This window comes from Grus americana, chromosome 7 (assembly GCF_028858705.1).
Source record: "Grus americana isolate bGruAme1 chromosome 7, bGruAme1.mat, whole genome shotgun sequence".
Taxonomy (NCBI): Eukaryota; Metazoa; Chordata; class Aves; order Gruiformes; family Gruidae; genus Grus; species Grus americana.
The window spans coordinates 30,207,919-30,226,188 of NC_072858.1; the positions used below are offsets into that span (position 1 = coordinate 30,207,919).

Consider the following 18,270-nt stretch of genomic DNA (forward strand, 5'->3'; position numbering starts at 1 on the left):
AGAACAATGACTTAGAGCCACAGGCAGCAGGTCGGCCAGCAAGGAAGCCTTTTTGTGTGGAATTTCAGCTGCAATCATAAAGGTGTCTCCGTGAACTCTCACACCTCTTCCTCTGCATTGGGATCTGAAGCGGCACTGTCTTCTGCAGCCTGTTCTTCTGCATTCTTTCACCTTCTGCTTTCATTCCATGGCCATGCAGCAGCTGTCGCCTCCTGCCTCCCCGTCCGCCTGCCCTCGGTCGCTCAGCGCTATCCGAGCTCTTCAAAATATGTCTCTCCCAGGCAGAAAAGAAAACTGGGTCACAGGCAGGCCCAAGTAGGCCAAGTTATTGCGTGGTATTCAGCTGCCTTTCTTTGGGTTGTTCTGTTCAGCCTCTCCAAGCCTCCTTCTTTTCATTAAGCCATACTCAGAGCTGTGATGTTTCAGCAATCGTCGTTCAAGGCTCAGCACCCATTTGGCCCTGTAGTCATAAGCTGTCCGTCATGACTGCCACGGAAAATAATGTGAATATTTTTAAAAGATGTGAAGCTGAGGAGTACAGAAAGAGCCGTCATACAAAGCATGAGTCAGAAAACACTTTGCCATGACTGCTTGGCAAAGTGAGCTTTATGCTAAAATCTTGTGATGAACCAGAAGTACTGCTTACTTCTGGCATAGTATTTCCATTTGCAATTTTTAGATAAAAATCATGACCAGAGATGTTACAAAGCACATCGAAAGCTGCCCTGTGCTGCCAGCATCACTGTTGTGTATGACAGCTCCTGGCATGTAACACCCACGAGGCACTCTGTGTAGAAATGTTCATTACTGGTACCACCAGTCAGGTTTCTCTTGAAAACGTTTAACATCAGTGTAATATGTCCTTCAGCTTGCCACGCAGTGACAGCGTAAAGCTGCTCCCTTTCATGCAGTCATAAACCAATTCAGGTTTGGAGGGACCTCAGGAGCTCCCTAGTCAGCTGGCTGGGGTGCCCAAAACCTCCATGGATGGACTCTGCACGGAGTCGCTGGGCAGCCCGGTCCACCACCCAGCTGTCCTCATGGGAAGAAGTTTTTCCTCATATCCAGTGGGAAACGCTCTTGTTTCAAATACTGTTTTGTCTTGTCCTCCTGCCATGCATCACTGGCTCCATCTTCTCAATAACTTCCTCAGGGTCAGAGATAATTTGATATTTATTTTATTTAATTTTTAAGTCACTCAACTTTAAATTTATTGCATGTGTCATTCTGAAAATACTTTTGCTATTGCTGAGTATAATTTCTCATTCTTCTATAAGAAGTTATGTTGCACTGTATAGTTTTGGATAAACATCTTTTTGAAGATGCAAGTTTACGGGGGTTTTTTCTGACATTTTATGTGCTTCACTCATGGAAAAAAATCAGCATATGTAAGGAATTTAAAACTCTATTAGTAACAAATGTATTTGTGATTGTGTACATGCTTACATTTAAGCATGTGTTTCCACACCTTTGAGCTGTGATTTGCACATGTGTTGAAAAGACTTAAATATATTAGTATAGAGAGATTGGACTATATGCTGGGGTTTTTATATATCTGTTGGGAGGCTAAGGAGAGGAGTTACAAGAATAAGTAAAACTGTAGTCTCAACTACTTTAAGAACTTTCTTTGAACTAGGAACACAATTAGGCTGCATTATTGCTGTCATGCAATATAGCAGTTGCTAGAGGTTTTAACCCCCTTGTTCAGTCCTTTCAAAGCAAAGGGACGTGGTAAGGCTTGCACTGCAGCACTCCCAGCAGTCACACACACGTACAAGTTGGCACTTGAACAACTTGGTTTTGGCAGCTTGCTGCCTAGCTGCAGCCGCTGCCAAATGCACGAAGCAGATCCCTCGACGTGGGTGAGCGCAGGGAGCGCTCTGCTAGACGTGTTGTGGGCTGAGGGCTTAATTGTGTCTTAACACTGCCACTCGCATTAGGAGACTTTAAGCATCTGCCGTTGCTCAGTATGAACAACTGGATGCGTTATCCCTCGGGGTGGCAAAAAGCCTCTGGGGGATTAAAGGAAGAGTATAGCTGCTTACAGTCACCTTATTTACTCTTCTCTCTCTGCCAGCGTAGTCCGGTGCGCTCTCTGATCCAGCCTTGAGTGTTGTAGTCAGTATGGTGAGCAAACATGCGCTTGCTGTGATGGGGACGTGACCGAAGGGGATATTTTGTGACAAGGTGAGGGGGGTGCTGGTGCACCTGTAGGGACAGCGTGCACCAAGCCAGATCTTTGTCTTCAATTTCCACTGGCTCATGGAGCAGGTGGGGGAAATCAGCAAAACAAGTAATGGGTGCCCAAGTATCCAGTCCCTTAATCCTCCACGTATCTGGGAGCTTCGAGTGGGGAACGCAGATTGACACAACGCTCTGTGAAGAAGGACACTTCTGTGACTCCCTCTGGCAGTCTCTCTCCTTGTTGTCACATCCATCCCTGGCCACTGGCTTGTGGGGAGATGCCAGGTCAAGGAGTTGGGGCTTGGAACAAAAAGAAGGCAACGCATAAATACATAGTCCTGTGCCTTCAGAGTCGTGTTCAGAAACTGTCGTACTTAGCGTCCTTTGTCACATCTTTCTGCAGCTGACTAAGCCCTTGTCCTTATCCTCTGTGCCCTTGCCCTCCAGAGCCTTCCAAGGTAGAGTACCACGTTTCTGTTTCAGTGTATGAATAATAAGAGCAAAAAATTTTTCAAGTTATTAACCATCATTTTTTATGGTTCTCCTGTCACTGCTCATGCTGTATTTTTGTTTAAAAAAAAAATCTATAAAAGCAACCTTGTTAAAACAGCAGCAGTCAAACCAGAGATGGCGCTTAATTATAATATTGCTTGACTTACTGTGAGCTCCTGACAACATAGCCATCAACAATAACTGTCAAATATATTTTGGTAGCTTTGATGTTAGCTCGAGATTTGAGTGGAATGTTCAGTACTAGCAAGTGAGCAAGATATAGAATATATAAGCCTCACCTGTGAGAGAAATTCCAGTGACAGGGCTTTGCTGATAATAGCAATGCAAGTTCTGAGATCAAATATAGTATCAGCTGGAAAATTAAGATGTTATCTTATTAGATGTTAACCATGCTTAGGATCTTAGGAATAACAACCCTCATCAGCTAAGGAATTACTAAGGCAGAATTAAAGAATGCTATTGCTTTATATAGCCATAATATTTTTATGTAATAAACCTCTCAAAAACTGTCTTTACGGAGTTACATAATCATTGCACTTTGAATTGTTTTATATGTATCTGATCCAACACCTATTGCTCTTAATGGTCTTCGAATTAGTCCCTATGTATATGTATATATCTTAAGAAACCATGGTAGACTCCACAATAGCTCATGCAGGAAGCTTGTGTCTAAATGTCCTTCCCTCTGCTTCCTCCATTTACCAGCACAAAGAATGACTGAACCAGGGCCTCAGGAGAGCTGGGAAGCTCAGCTGGGCATGGACTTTGCAGAAATAGAAGGTCATCTTATGGAAAGAATGAATGCTGAATGGAAGTTTCACTTTGGAAGATTTTTCATGCTGTTGGGGAGGGGGGGGGAAGAGGATAGCAAAGACATTTTTAAAGTGCAGAACTTGGTTATAAGATTTACAATATAGAAAAAATAAGAAAAAGAAAGGAAGATAATGAAATCAGAGAGGGAAGATGAAGAGATGTGCCAAGAAGCAGCCAAAAATTAAGATAGGAAAAAGGGGTGAGTCACCATTCTGGAGCAGGATAGTATACCGTTTCCCCCCTGCTTGACACTCATACAGAATTGTGGACCTTACACACTCTGTCAGAGAGAGAGAAAGGGAATAATACTTTCTGTGGGAAATTTATGGTATGAAAGGACCTGGCAAATAATTGATAGCCTGCAAGAATATACATGGAAACATAACCACTGAAAAAAAAACCCTCCAAAACTAAATCCTTCTAGAAAGAATGTTATTTAATTAAAAAAAAAAACAACCCACCACTGTATATTTGTAATATTTTCCAATGTTTAAGCTTTTGTGATTTATGCTTTGAAGCTTTTTACATATCCATGAAAGACTAGAAGCTTTTTTTTTTGTACAATGCAGAAAATGTTGCAAACTACTTTGTTCAACGTAAGACCAGTACGTAACAATCGGACTTTGTCATGTATTACAGTTATGTGGATTTTCTTACCTAAATTTCAAATGGTTTCAAAACCATTATATGAGAACAGTCAACAGTGCTGTGAACACAAAGGTAGCTGGAACTGTGCAGGCTATCTGCTTGCTTGGTGTTTGGCTGTGAAACTACATCATCATCATCATCTTGCATGCCCTCCTTGCCTGCTGACTTCGTATGATCCTGCCACCAAGAGTGATCTGATGGTGAAAGATCTCATTTAAGGGGTTGAATTTGCATCTCTTGGACCTGCAATAGAAGCTGGAGGTACTTGAAGCTATTGCTCTCGGTAAGCAGAAGTGACATACAGAGTAGGACTTGATGGTAGATCATGAAGTTTTAGCTATTGGCTAAGAGGTTTTAGTAACTAAGCCACAAGTGCTTTTAGCTCTCAGTTCACTACGGAGGTATTAGCAAGCATACCAACGGTACTGGGAAGGGGCTTTGCACCACCTCGGCGTGCAGAGTACTGCAAAGGCTTGAAAACCTTCAGGTGTCCCACTGGGATTTTCTTTCAGTGTATTTTTGCGGTTGGCTGCTTTGGCAGTTGGAAAAACGTCAGTGAGTCTTTACCTTTGCATCCCAAAGCTGCAAGTTTTCACGTGAGATTAGGGCAAGAGTTCATCTTGTTTAGGTGTAGCTGGTTTGCCCACAATTTTGCACCGTATTACCATGATACTATTTCTTCAGTGACCTGATGCATTTTTAGTAGAGATGCCCTCAACAGTGGTCTAATATAAAATGGAAATGAAATGTTTCCGATTTTTTAGTGGGTTCTTTTTTCCTCTACCAGCTATCAAATTTCTCCCCTTCAGGACTGCTATGCCTTAGGGGGCTGCTCCTTAGCTGCTTGTCCCTTTCCCACAGCAGCAAAAATGCAGGCAGCCATCAGGCAGGGAGATTACTGTCAGGGGATCACAGGTTTAGACAGCTTTGCCCTGTTTATCATAAGGATTTTTTCGGTGTGCTCATTGTCTAACATACTGCCATAGATTTTTAGCTGTCAGCCTCTATTAACCTCTATTAACTTTGCTCCCCCCCGCCCCATATCCAGACTGGGAGTTAGGTTGGGGGAGGGAGGAAGAATGGCCTTCATATTTGTTTTTCTGTTATACTTAGCAAACTCAAGTTAAAACATTTATATTCAGGTTGTATCAAAAATGAATAAGATAAAAACAAGGTTCATATGTAATTTTTAGTCTTAGTAGTATATAATAATAATGGAGTACAGGTTAGCTTACCAATTGTATTTTTGCAGTAATAGAAGGTCTTAGAGAAACTTAGATTTGGTATAATAAATTCTAAAACTGAATCTTTCAAAAAGGAAAATTAGCATATGCACACAGAGGCTGATGAGACTTAGGTAATGAATTTTGTTGATAGATGACTGACCTTATCCATCTTGGGAATAGAATGAAAATAGATAAAGTTCGTAATAGAATTGGATTGTCTTGCTCATAAATTGTCAATACGCGAAAAATCCTAACCAGGCTTTTTCTTAAAAAGGATAAAGCTACCTCTCATCCCTTAGCTGCCTATGGAGCTATTTCAAGCCTAAGATTTAATAAATATGTTGCATTGAATGTACTTAACAAAGGCTTTGAAAGTTTGTTAGATTTGAGTTCTGGTTATAGCTGACACAAATTCCCAAGTTCCCTGCAGATAAAAGGAAATTATTGTTTCTTAGGAAACCGAAGTTAAAATTAATTTACTTTCAGAATTATGAGCTTGCTGTTTAAAAGTACTTATCAAATTTTCACTTCATAACAAGTAGCACGCACTAAGAATATTGGCACCTTCACTCTTGTCCTAACCATAGACAGCACTAGACATTCTTGGATAAGGTTAGCCTCTCTTTTTTCTTTTTTGCAGACAGCTCTCTGCTGTTTGGCTCATTTTATTTTGTGGAGTGTTTTAAGGATGGGTTTGCTGGAAATAATTTTTCAGGAGTTTTTGTTTCATTAATTTTTGAATGAGATTTCACCTTTCACTCATCAACCTAAAATAGCTGGTTGAGAGCTCAGGGTTAGAGCACATAACTTTGCATCCCTTTTCATGATGAGTCTATAACTTTATTCTGAATTCATGGCTTCATTTTTAATATTCCATGCAAAACTAGTGCTAATGCAGCATTAATATTGTAGAATCAAGTACTCAAAATAGGTCAAACAGGTTGAACGCTCATCCTTTCCTTTTCTGCCTTCTGTGTACGCAGAAAATTATCTCGCTAGTGTTAAATACCAATAGTCAAACTGTATAATATAACACAATTATAATATATAATGGGCTACATCTATTTCACTTTGCTCTCATTAAGATCCTTCTGCTGTGGACGTTCCACAAGTAGAAGAAAATGTATTTTGTTAATCTTCGTTACAATCAGAATCATCGAACAGCACTTCCCAAGAGAGAATCACTATCGAGACTATGAAATGCTTTATGAACTTTTCCAGCAGGAGTCAGTTTGCTCCAGTTCCAGCTTGAAATGTGAATCTGTGCCATTAACCTTGACTCTGCCCTTTCTGTAAACGATAGCAGATACAAATATCCGCTCCTAATTTGTGAATCTAAGCGTCTTGAAGCCCTTTTAAAAGGGAAATTCTACCCAGACAGGCAAAAGTTGAAGGAAGAAAACTCAGTGTCCAATAAAGGTAGCTGAGAATTAGAATAAAATGTGGTATTTTTTTGGAAGTAATGCATATGCTCTTAAAGATGCTGGAACAGAATTATCTGGGGCAGGTTTATCTATTTCGTGTATCTTCATAGACTTCACTCCTTTAGAGGTTAATATGATTATATTAAATTTTATCATGTTAATCACTGAAATGGAAGAGGCAATATTATCCTCATGGTTACAGAAAGAACAAGGGTCTTAACTTACCCAAGGTCAAAGAAGAAATTTGTAAACTGTGGCTTGTAGCATTTCAGCTGTTAAATCGTTCTGCCATAGCACAAGCTACGGCATATGGCAGTCAATCTGTACAGGAGGTTTTTGCAAGTGAAAGAACAGAGAAAACTCTTGGGAGAGTTGGAAGTCTGATGCTGAGGCAATCACAGATTTTGTGGAACATGCAGGCTTTTTTTATTCTCTTCATGAATTAAATTTAGCGTGCCGTATATAGTTCAGCACTTGTCACACATAAATCTAAGTATATTGAGAAATATGCTTTAACTACTCTCTTGCCTTTTAACTTATGGGAATCCGCATTTTATTGGAAATCTTGACATTGTGTATGGGGTTTTCATGTAGTCCTACTCTGTTGTTCTAAGTCTCTGTGGGACTTTGAGGATGCAGAACACGAATAACAGTGTAAGTGACAAATGCCACGATTGAGGTTCACCTCAGTAGCGAGGTTCTGGCTCTACAGGACGTTCCAAGACAGACAACGTGGGATGCTAAGAGGTGTGTCAGAAAATGCACGGGCGGGGAATGAAGGGAAATGGGAAAAGTGTGTGGCAGCGAGGTTACAGCAGAGGTGACGGTGCCCACTTTGCTGCTCCTGCATGGCTTAGTTTTTGCAGGAGAACAAAAAGAAAGCCTGCCTTCAGGCTGTCTTGTAATTTATTGAGGAAAAGCAGATTTTATGCTCTACGTTTCCTCTGCTACCTCATAAATGGCAGGGATTGAGAAAAAGGTGAAGAACATAATCTCTAAATTTGCTGGTGAAAAACAAGTCATAGAATTCTTTTCATAAAGTTTTCATTGGCATTTATCAATGGGAGAAAGTGCATGGAAAGCAATTGTTTGTCATACATACCAATGACAAGATACTGAGATTTCTGTATTTATTCTACAGCATGTTTTTACTTGCAGCAATGCAGCGTGGGTACATTCAGGAGAGGGGAGTGAGTAGGGGAATGCTGAGTGCTGTTAGGGTTTGTGCTCCTTTTGGGGCTGGGAGTAAAAGCTTCAGCAGAAAAATTAACCTGCACATTTATTCATATTTTTTTTTCTTTATAGAGCAAAGCTTAAGTAATGCATTCATACGATAAATGTCATAATTTCTCAGTTGGCTCAGTTTGAATATTCCATAATTATTCTCTGTGATGCTTGTGACCATACTGAGATTTGATTCAAGAGCCATTGAAATAAGGAGCACAAGGGGGAAAGCTACTGGTTTTGTTTTGTTATCATTTTGCTTAGGCCACATGCACAGTGCTGTTCTTCACATTTGAAATACCTTTCAAAGATATGTCAATGCATTCAGAAAATACATAATAGAACTGAAGGATCCAGTGATTATGGCTGGTAATGGTACTGTGAACTTAGTTGCTAACAAAGCCTAACATAATCTGTTTTAATTAACTAAATTATTTTTTCTCAGTAATAACGTTAGAAACATGCGTGGTTGTTTCTCAAGGACCTTGTACCAGTGTTCTTCCTTTGATAATAAAGTCACAAGGGAGAGGCAAGTTTCAGCGTATTTACACAACAAAACTACCATTTCCTTTAGAAGTAACAATCATGAGAAAAATGTGTCTACCCTTCAGGTTTTCATCCTCTAAAGACTTACGCGTATGCTTCAGTGGGTCTTTCCACATGCATAAAGCAGACAGGTGACAGCCTTTAAGAGTACATTTTAAAGAGCAAGAGAATTAAAAAAAACCCAAACCCTAGTACCTGGAATATGGCATGTACCTTTTTTTAGTAACAGACAGGCGATATTTGACTGTGCTGGAAGAAACTTCCCTGGGTCACCAGTAGTCATTTTGTGTTTCATAACGGTAGCAAATCCGTGAGATAAGCTTAGAAAAAGGAGCACTCGAAGGCACGAGTTTACATTCAGTGGGGCGACATGACAGAGGTGGAGAGAGACAATTTTGTAGCAGGAATGAAAATAGGAAAGAATCAATAATACAAATAAAAATGGGCTAGACGTGTAACAGTGCACATAGCGAATGGGGACTTGTCTATGGGAACCCAGCCGTTCAACAGGCTTCAGGTCCCACGTCAGTTTGTCTTGTCTTCATTTTCTGGGAACATCTTTCTTTCCATATTTTTTATGAAGCAAAACAGTCTGCACCTAAACAGTTTGCTATGGTACTTTTCAGCACTGTGGTCTGTGGTTGTATTTCTGCTGGTGCAGGTTGTGTATTTTGTACAATTTGAGTGCTTGGTGGAACTCGTGTGCTGTGGTCTTAACTCCTCAGCTGGATTATCCAGGAATATCCATGGCAGTTTATGTCTTGACTTGTAGCTGAAATATTTTCTTGGCTGCTTATTAAATGAGGACTCTTCTCCCTAGAGTATTTATTTCAATAGAATGTAATTAAGGTGATTTACTTCACAAGGAATATATGAATATATGTGAATAAAGAGAGACTTATAATAATTTCAGTCACACTTTAAATTACCTTGGGAAGTTGTTTCAGTATGTAAATACACATATGCACAAGCTGATGCACATCTTCAACCAAGGAGAAGGAATTTTCAGTTCTTCTCTTTTCTTCACATTCCATTTCTACAGCTTTCTGTTCCACGAGAGCAAAAGTTCTTTGCAGTATTTAGCTATAGCCTTCTGCCTTATTTCAAGGCCCTATTCAGAACACCTTGGCCAGAGAGCATCTCAGCTGTGCTATGCATGTTTAGAGCAATAGTGAGGTTAAATCAAGGCAACAGTGAAGAGACTTTCAAAGTTTGCAGAGAAAGACAGATTATGTTTCTATCAGTAAGAAGGTGGGGTTTATGAAAAAAGCCAATGTGGAAGATTAGAGAATGGAAGAATGCTTAACTGATTATATTTTAAGATGTTGGAGAAAAAACGGTGGAGTCCAATATATAAATAAAGATTTAAAGGATATTCAAAAATGAACAAAGGTTTCTAAGAAATGGAGTAAAGTTAATCAATATGGACTGTACAAAATAAACAAAAAGGAAAGAAAGCATTGATCAGCATGTGTTGAAAGCTGGTGACAGGGATTAATCTGACTACACAAAAGACTTAAATCTTCGCATAGTTGTTTGAGCAAGATAATATTGTCCGGTCTCTGAAGTGCTTTTATCTTGGTAAGATGTATTCTAAAGCATCTTTAACAAGACAGTGATAGCTATTCAGGACTGACAAAAGACCATAGCTGCATTAAACTCATCAGTTCTCAAAAAAAAAAAAAAAAAAGTACGTACTTAATGAGGACTCAGGACTCAGAAAAGCAAAATTAAGCCTGTTTGCACACATTACTTAAATCAGTTTCTTTCAATAAATAGATTTTTTTTTAATAATACGCAATGTTTAAGGGAAATTACAGTTCATAAGTATGTATGTTTTAGTTGTGGTCTTAGACAGTAGGTGCTGAAATTGAGGCAGACTAGATTAACAATTACTGAACTGAACAATTCTTTAACTATTTGCAGTGTGATCCACCTCAACATAAGAATTCAAAATTTGTAAGATTAGTCCTTTGTGTGCTGCAGTGGTCTGGTATTCATATTGATGGAGGGGTCTGCACTGAAGATCTCCAACCTAGAAAGGAAATGTAGGTTTGTCAGCGTACAGGGCTTGTACTGTGCTTTGATAATCCTACATGTTGGTTTTCTACCTAAAATAGATGAATGAAAATACTGGTTTGTATGTTGCATGTTTGGAGAAACTGATCTTAAAAAAACAACAACGTTTTGCATGTTAGCATATTGGACTAGAGAGGTAGCTGAAATAATAAAAATAAAATATAACATAAAACTTAAGGAGCTGTGTCTGTAACTCCAGTTCCCTATCAGCTTCTGTCTGCTGTCATGAATGAGTGTTTTCTCTTGTTTTCTTAGCTTCTTTTCTTTTTTTTTCTTTACTTTCATTCTGTACCTGTTTTAAAGATAGCTAGAAGATTATGAGATTTATTAAGGAAATTTCTTCTAAAAAAATAGACTCCCATGAAAGTAATATCTGGTGCATTGTAGCACAGTAGTCATTGGGTTCCATCCAAGTTCATTGAAGTAATTTTTTACTGTGGTATGTTGTATGTAGGCTACACGTACAGGGAATTACATGGGAGTAAGGCATCATAATTGCCATTCAATCAAAAATAAAGCCTTACATTTTTTGGGTAGCTAAAAAAGAACTCTGAATCTTGTGGGATCTCTGATGGGTCTTGCCTTAAGCCAGAAAAACGCCATGGTTGTAGGGCTCTTTATCCTATTGACAGTTGAAGCTTTCTAAAAAAGCTGAAAAAATAGCAAGTAGGGCAGAGAAAATACTAAACTATCCTGATTTAATTATTATGTATCTCTCAGTGTGTATTGGAACCATTTTCTAAAACTTTCCTAGGAGGCCACAACTCTATGAACCTTATCTAGATGAGAGGTTCAGAGAAGCATCCATTCTGTTGAGGAATTGGCCAACCCAGACCTCCAAATCTCTCGTATCCGTCCATCATTAGTGAAACCATGATGTGCTGAAATCCTCTTTTCGCAAGTATTGTTTTCTGATGCTTTCATAATTCTCAATTTTGCTGTTCACAGAGAGCGAAGAAGTGTACCAGCGCCAGGTGCTGTCTATTTCCTGTATCGTCTTTGGCATAGTCGTAGTGGGCATGCTTTGTGCAGCGTTCTACTTCAAAACAAAGTAAGAGCCTTCGTCTAGCGTGTTTGTTATTTAGCTTCTGTCCTTTTTACAGCTTTACAATTCTTCAGGTTCTCCCCTCCTTTTGAAGCTGCTGTTATCTCTGGACAGGCTAGAACAGTTCCCCATGGCTAAAGTATCTAAGTCCAAAAAAAAAAAAAAAAAAAGTAAACAGAAGTAATACGTGTTTCAGGAACGAGGAGATTGTGTCCTTTCCAGTTCCTTTTTTTTGACAATAATAATTTTGTGTCTTTTACTATCAGTACTATAATCACTTTCCTCTTCTGAAAATAAAAGTTTAAACATATCATCTCCTTTTTGCATTTCATCTCATATCCCTGAATGTCCCTTTTGTTTCTGTATGCTGAGAACAAAGGTAAAGATAGAAATGCAGAAAGAGACAAGTTCTCTGCAGATATCTGTAACCTGTAGCTAATCGTTGTACACTGCTGCTATAGTTGCATAACGAGTATCTGTAATGCACAAGCACATTGAAGTGTCCAAGTAGGGCAGAATCATCTCTGCTAAACTATTTTCAAGTGAAATAGTCGCTTTCCACTCTATCCTCCCAACTGAACATTCTTTTATAATATTTATTGTTATGTGTGTAATTTGAGTTGCAAAAACCTCATAGAAATTACATGACATGCTTGTCAGTGCCACTGTATCTATAAATATGTTCTGTATGGTTGTCATCCCTCATTCCTGTTCCAGCTGGAGCTAATGAGAGAACACATATCAATATAAGTGGTACCTGCATGAGGTTAGTCATGGTGGCTGAGCATCAAAAATGTGGAGGTTTGCACTATTTAAAAGTTTGGATGCTTATCTGAATCCTCCTCTTTAGAATTTATTTTAATGGGCAGGAAATCTGATGAGAACTACTTTTTATTAAAATTAAAATAATAATAACAACAACAACAACAACATTTCTATCAGGGAAAAAAAGAAGTTGGAAAAGTCACCAGGCCTTTTTTCCCCTTTTTCTTCCCCTCAAAGTTCAGGGGTAGCTTGTGCGTGATTTGAGTGGAGATTCGGGTTGGTTCACGTTTCATCTGAACACTCTTACCTATTCTAATGTCTCGAGAGATTTTATCTAATTGGACCGAGAGCACGGCAGCAATGCTGTCTGGGAGGAGGATGCTGTGCCAGGACAGCTCCTCTCTGCGAACTCCTCGGTTGTAGTTTAAATGGTGAGCAGAGACAGCCATTTTGCCACCGCATTGAAAATGTCATTATGCATTTTAGATCTGCGGAAGAAGGAGAGAGAGAAAGCCTGGAAGGGCTTGGGGTTTATGCTGATGAAGAGAGATTCAGAAAAGGCAGGATGGGGTTGTCAGTTTGGAAGAACGCGGGGTCAGCAGCTGAGCGTGGCGTGAATAAAATGTCCCTCTGTCATTCAGCTGTGCCCCTCTTGGTCGTGCACTCTTGCAGGGAGTGGTGGAGGGCTGGGCTGGAACAGCCTTCAAAATACCGTGACTTGGACGAAGTGGTGGGCAGAGCTGTGTCTGAAAATAATGAGTAGAAATAATGCTTCAAAGATGAACTCACAGGACAGGAGTGCTTCATATCTCAGCAGGAGGTGGGGGGTTGGGTTTGGTGTTTTATCTGCATTATAGATAGTGGAGAGTTACTGGGAAGAGTTGAAGTGTGCTTATGCCAGATTCTGGGAACTGAATTTTGAAATTTAAAATATTGCTGACAGCTACAGAAACTCTGAACGGTGCACCCTTTAAGGAAAAAGTTTCCATGAAGACACCGACCCTGACTTTCCTAGTCTGACCATTGTATAATACCTGCTGCTAGAAATATGCACTTCCCTGTGCACCATTAGATTAAAAGTCCTTCTTTAAAATAAATTCAATCTGAGGAAGTTTAGAACTATAATTAAACACTATGCCCTTCCAATTATTCCTTTTAGGGTAATCAAGAAAGTGCTGTAAGTGTTAGCAACAGACGGAGAGTACCGTAATGGGCTGCTCTTTATGGCTTAGACTTTTATACACGGCTAGTGACTTTATTTCTTGCTGAAGTAACAACACTTTATTGCCTCATATCTCTAAAGTAGAACACATAAGGCCCATTTGTTTTGAAAACAAAAATTATAAAATAAATATATTAATCAGTGAGTAACTTTGAATTATTAATACTTTCTAGTTTTATAACTGTGCACAGTATAGTTTGGCAAAATGAATACGCATAAACCTAATATTAATGTTAGGTTGCATGAACATAAAAGGAAATTAATTATTAGATTGTTTCTCTCAGTAAATTAGCTTCAGGAATCTCAATTGTAATGTTAGAGATTGCAGCAGCGAAGCTGAATATTCCAGTTTACTTATACGTGTTTATAGTTGTAGAAACAGCTCTAATCCTGGGATTTCTAAATATATCCAAATTAGAGTTCTGAAAACATGTAACTTGTTTTGTTATTTTCCTGATTAAATTCTAAGAACATTGTATGTATAGGAGAGATTCCCAAAGTCTGATGCTGCGATCATTTTTTGCTGTCATTGTTTAGACTTTCTATGAAGTCTCCACTCAAAAACAGTCATCAAAAAAGACTGGATGTTCCATAACCCTTATGGAGACTAACATGCAAGTGGCTGGCTTTCCAGCAGGACATACGGATATATAAGTAATGTAATGAGGAAATAATTCCTTAGTGCATGCAATTTAGCTCATCAGAAAATAATTATTCATACAAACTCTAGAGTTGCTTTTATGAATTTCCTCTGGAATTTGGTGAGAAATTAAAGAGTTCATTTTGACGTTTTATAAATTAAATTATTCAATTTCATTGGTTTCAAAAATGAGTAGATATCAAAAATGTTTTTAAAAGAGATGTTTCAGAATCCACTGACTAATTAATTTAATTTGACACTCTAATCCTTCAGATTATATCTCTATTCAGATTATTCTGACAGTAACTTTACAGGTTGTTTTGGCGAAGGAAGAATTTTGAAAGTTTAATAAGTTTTTGTGCTTGAGAAATTATTTCCTTACCCATCCATATTCATAAATCTTCGTAATTATGAGCTCCTAGCTATACTCAAAACATGCCACTCATATTTGTTACATGCTTACAATGTAAATTCATTCTTTTTCATTTGCCATGCTGTTTCAAAATAGGATGTAAATAGAAAGCACAAGAGATACGTACAGAGTCCAAGATTTATTATAGTTTATGACCTGTATTCAGGAAATGTGCTGTAACAAATACCTACTTCTGAGCACGTGCTTACAGCTTGTTAAATTTAAACAAATGCTTAAAGTGTGCAATGCTGAATCAGAACTAAGGGACTGAAAGGCAGAAGCAATCCCATATATTTATTTTAATATATTAAAACCTATATTATTAAAATTGAATATCTGAACTCTGATACTTCTCACTGTTTTCTTTCATATTGAGGGAACTTGTTCTTCCTCACAGTTTTCCCCCTTGACCACTTACATAAGTCATTTTCCTCTGGTTTCTTATACTTTCCTGTGCTAGACAGAGACTCCACTGAAAGAAGTTAAAATGACTTTTATACTTCATTCGACGTCAAGTTCATTGGCCTGAGTCGAGTAAGATGTTGTCAAACTTGACAATGTCACAAAGCTTTCAGCAGCGAAATCACCAGAAATTTTTCAAAATGTTGCTGAAGCTTCTTTGCTAAAATTTCAAATTTCAGTATAGAAAGACCATATTTCCTTTATTTCCTACTGACACTTCTCTGAAATCACTTCCTTCTGAAGTTTGGCTCCACATAAATTGCTGTCCAAAACCTGCTGGTGGCATAACGGAGCGCTGCTGCGGCTGGCGAGTCCTTCACCTTGCTGGGTGGCTTCCAGGGCCTTTGTAGGTTCGCTGCTGGAGATGCATCTGCTGGGGAGAAGAAGGAAAGGAACTCAAATAGTATTGTGGAGTTATTTCTCATGATCATTTAAAACTGATAGTCTTAGACAATGTAGCTTATCAAAAGAGTGGAGACTGATAAAAGACCTTAAATATATTTTGCTAACAGTTTTTGCTCACCTGAGATATCTGTTTGCAGAAGATAAAATAAATATTTAAAATAAAGTTTGCTGCCTCGTATCCTCAATCATGTACAGAACTTTAAAACTCAGTTTGTCAATACAGTGTGGCAGAAATAGAAAGCCTTCGTTAATAGTGTAATTATTTCCTGAATATTGCAAGTGATTCATCTAGCAGTATTCCTAGCTCTGACATAGTGGATCATAGCATAATGTGTCAAAAACACAGCCTCAGATACCATGCTGATGGTTTTTTCTGGGTTTAAGCATGTAAGCAAAAGCTGCTCTATACAAGATACAGGGTTATAGGTCAAATCTAATCAGCTAGCAGAAATCTTTGGTTCTTTGACACTTTTTCTAGCCAACAGGGGCTAATGCCTGCTGTATTTGCCAAAATCTTTGTTCCAAATCAGCACAAAATGCTTTTTTAATATTCAGGCCTACTTGCAAGCTATTGTTAATTATGTAACAGATGATCTTACAAAATTCTGCACTAAAACAACTAGCATGCTATTATAGTAATCTGAGAATAGAAGATATTTTAAACAGCGGAGCTCTTTCTTTCCTTTCTGAAGCCTCGCCAGAAAATGACCACTGTATTGAAATATTCGAGACTAGTGAATTAGCTCAGCTGGTTATTCTAATACGGTGAAGTTTTGAACAAAGGGAACCATGGCTATAAAACTGTCATGGCTATAGTAGAAGATCAAACCAGCTATTTCTTACATGAATTTTATTTTTCTCTGCAGGAAACAAACAAAGCAAATTCATGAACAGCTGAAAGAAACACAGAATAGGAAAACCTACAGCCTAAATGCTTCCAGCATGATGGCAAAGTCAGAGTGTATGGCGCAAAGCCGAGTCCAGCTGCAAAATGTAAGTAATCCTGCCAGCTACAGCACTGAATAGCCTGGCTGAGCTCCTGCTGCTGATGGCAGCACATCACCGTGTTGCTATTAGCGTCTGAGCAATGGGAACAAGAATTCTCATCTCTTTCATAAAATGCTTTCTATCAGGCCTGTTAATGGAAAATACCAAGTGGGGATTTTTTTCTGAAGTTATTTCAATGGATCCTGGTACATTTTGTTCATGTAATAGTCCTTGCTAAGCTCCCTAGCTCTGCATCCAGCAGTGGAAATTACAATTATACTTTCCGGCAATACTTGAGCTCCTACGTATGGCTTATAGGTGAAGGCGGGGTCCTCGATCTTAAGTGATTTCAAGTCTTCCAATAATTAATGAACCTGCATGAAAAGATGTAGAGATTTGTCACTGTTAATTCAGAATAAATTCAAAATCTAGAACTAAATTTACACACGTACACTAATGCCCAAGGGAAGACTCTGCAGATGGTCTCATTTTCTTGGGTCTTGAGTTAAAGGCATTTTTTGATACCAGAAAGAGATTAGTTTGTTCAAACTAAACTTGAAATTTATTTAGTAATTTTCTGTATATAGTTATACATTTGTTAATACAGTCCCACAATCATGAAATACATAAAGCATATTTGAAATAAGGAACTTGAAGACAACTGATTTATTTAGCCCTGGATGCAAGGTATTTTCCCATGCATGTCATTCTCTTCCCCCTGGTAATATACATTTAGTGCTGTCTTATTTTGAACAAAGTCTTTGGAACAACTGAGAAGGATCCTGGTGGCAATATAATAGGAAATCATAAAAGATATACTGAAGCCTTTCTAACTGCTTAACTATTTTTTTTTTTTTAAAAAAAGTGTCTTAGCTTTCCTTAAAGGGCTGACTACTTTATTTGCTAGATTCCATCAAAATAGTGTGAGTTTAGCAAGAGTGAGCATTCACGCACACTTAGCCACAGATGTCTCAGCTCCTGGTTTACATCCAGTTAATGTACAAAGAAGTATGAGCCCTTTTAACCAATTCAGAGTAAGCAGACCCTCCATGCTATGACAGAGGAGTTGTCAGAGCATTGCTTGTGTTCACTAAAAGTTTTGTTTTATAGGAGGACCGTTGTGGTCATGACCTGCTTTGTGGTTCAGGAAAAATATACTATTTCAAGCAGGAAGATAGCTCCACTAAATTGACATCATCACAGTTTAGGGAATCTTATGCAAGTCTTTGTTTCACTTTCAGTTCATTCAGTCATATATTCAGTGGCAGAATTTTTGGGTTTTTGATCACGGGTTGGTTTACATGACACCAGGCCTGCTGGCAACAGAAGGGGTACACCTGTCTCAACGGGGGAAAAGGATCTTTGCACGGGAGTTAGCAGGGCTCATTGAAAGAGCTTTAAACTAGATTTGAAGGGGGAAAGAGATAAAACCAGGCTCACTGGAGATAAGTCTGGGAGCAGCACGCCAGTGTTTGAGGGGCGGTGTGCTAGCGAGGTCTCAGTGGAGGCAGGGGCTGGAGATCCATGTGGCAGCAAAGATCCAAGGGTTATTAATGCGTTAGAAACCACGGAAGTGCCTGAGAATGGTCACGTAGGAATTAGGGCTTCTCCCCCCAGAAAAGTGGCGGGATCAATAGCCCAACTGAAGTGCATCTACACCAATGCACACAGCATG

The 18,270-nt window shown here is 38.8% G+C and overlaps 1 protein-coding gene across 3 annotated transcripts in view; it reads left to right on the top strand.

Moving 5' to 3' along the window:
- NRG3 (neuregulin 3) overlaps positions 1-18,270 on the top strand; it is a 407,103-nt gene that overhangs the window by 360,624 nt on the left and 28,209 nt on the right. For all 3 annotated transcript variants that reach the window (XM_054832690.1, XM_054832691.1, XM_054832692.1), the window contains 2 exons: positions 11,606-11,708; positions 16,475-16,601. In XM_054832690.1, coding sequence (XP_054688665.1) covers positions 11,606-11,708; positions 16,475-16,601 — 230 coding nt within the window. The remainder of the gene's footprint in view (positions 1-11,605; positions 11,709-16,474; positions 16,602-18,270) is intronic.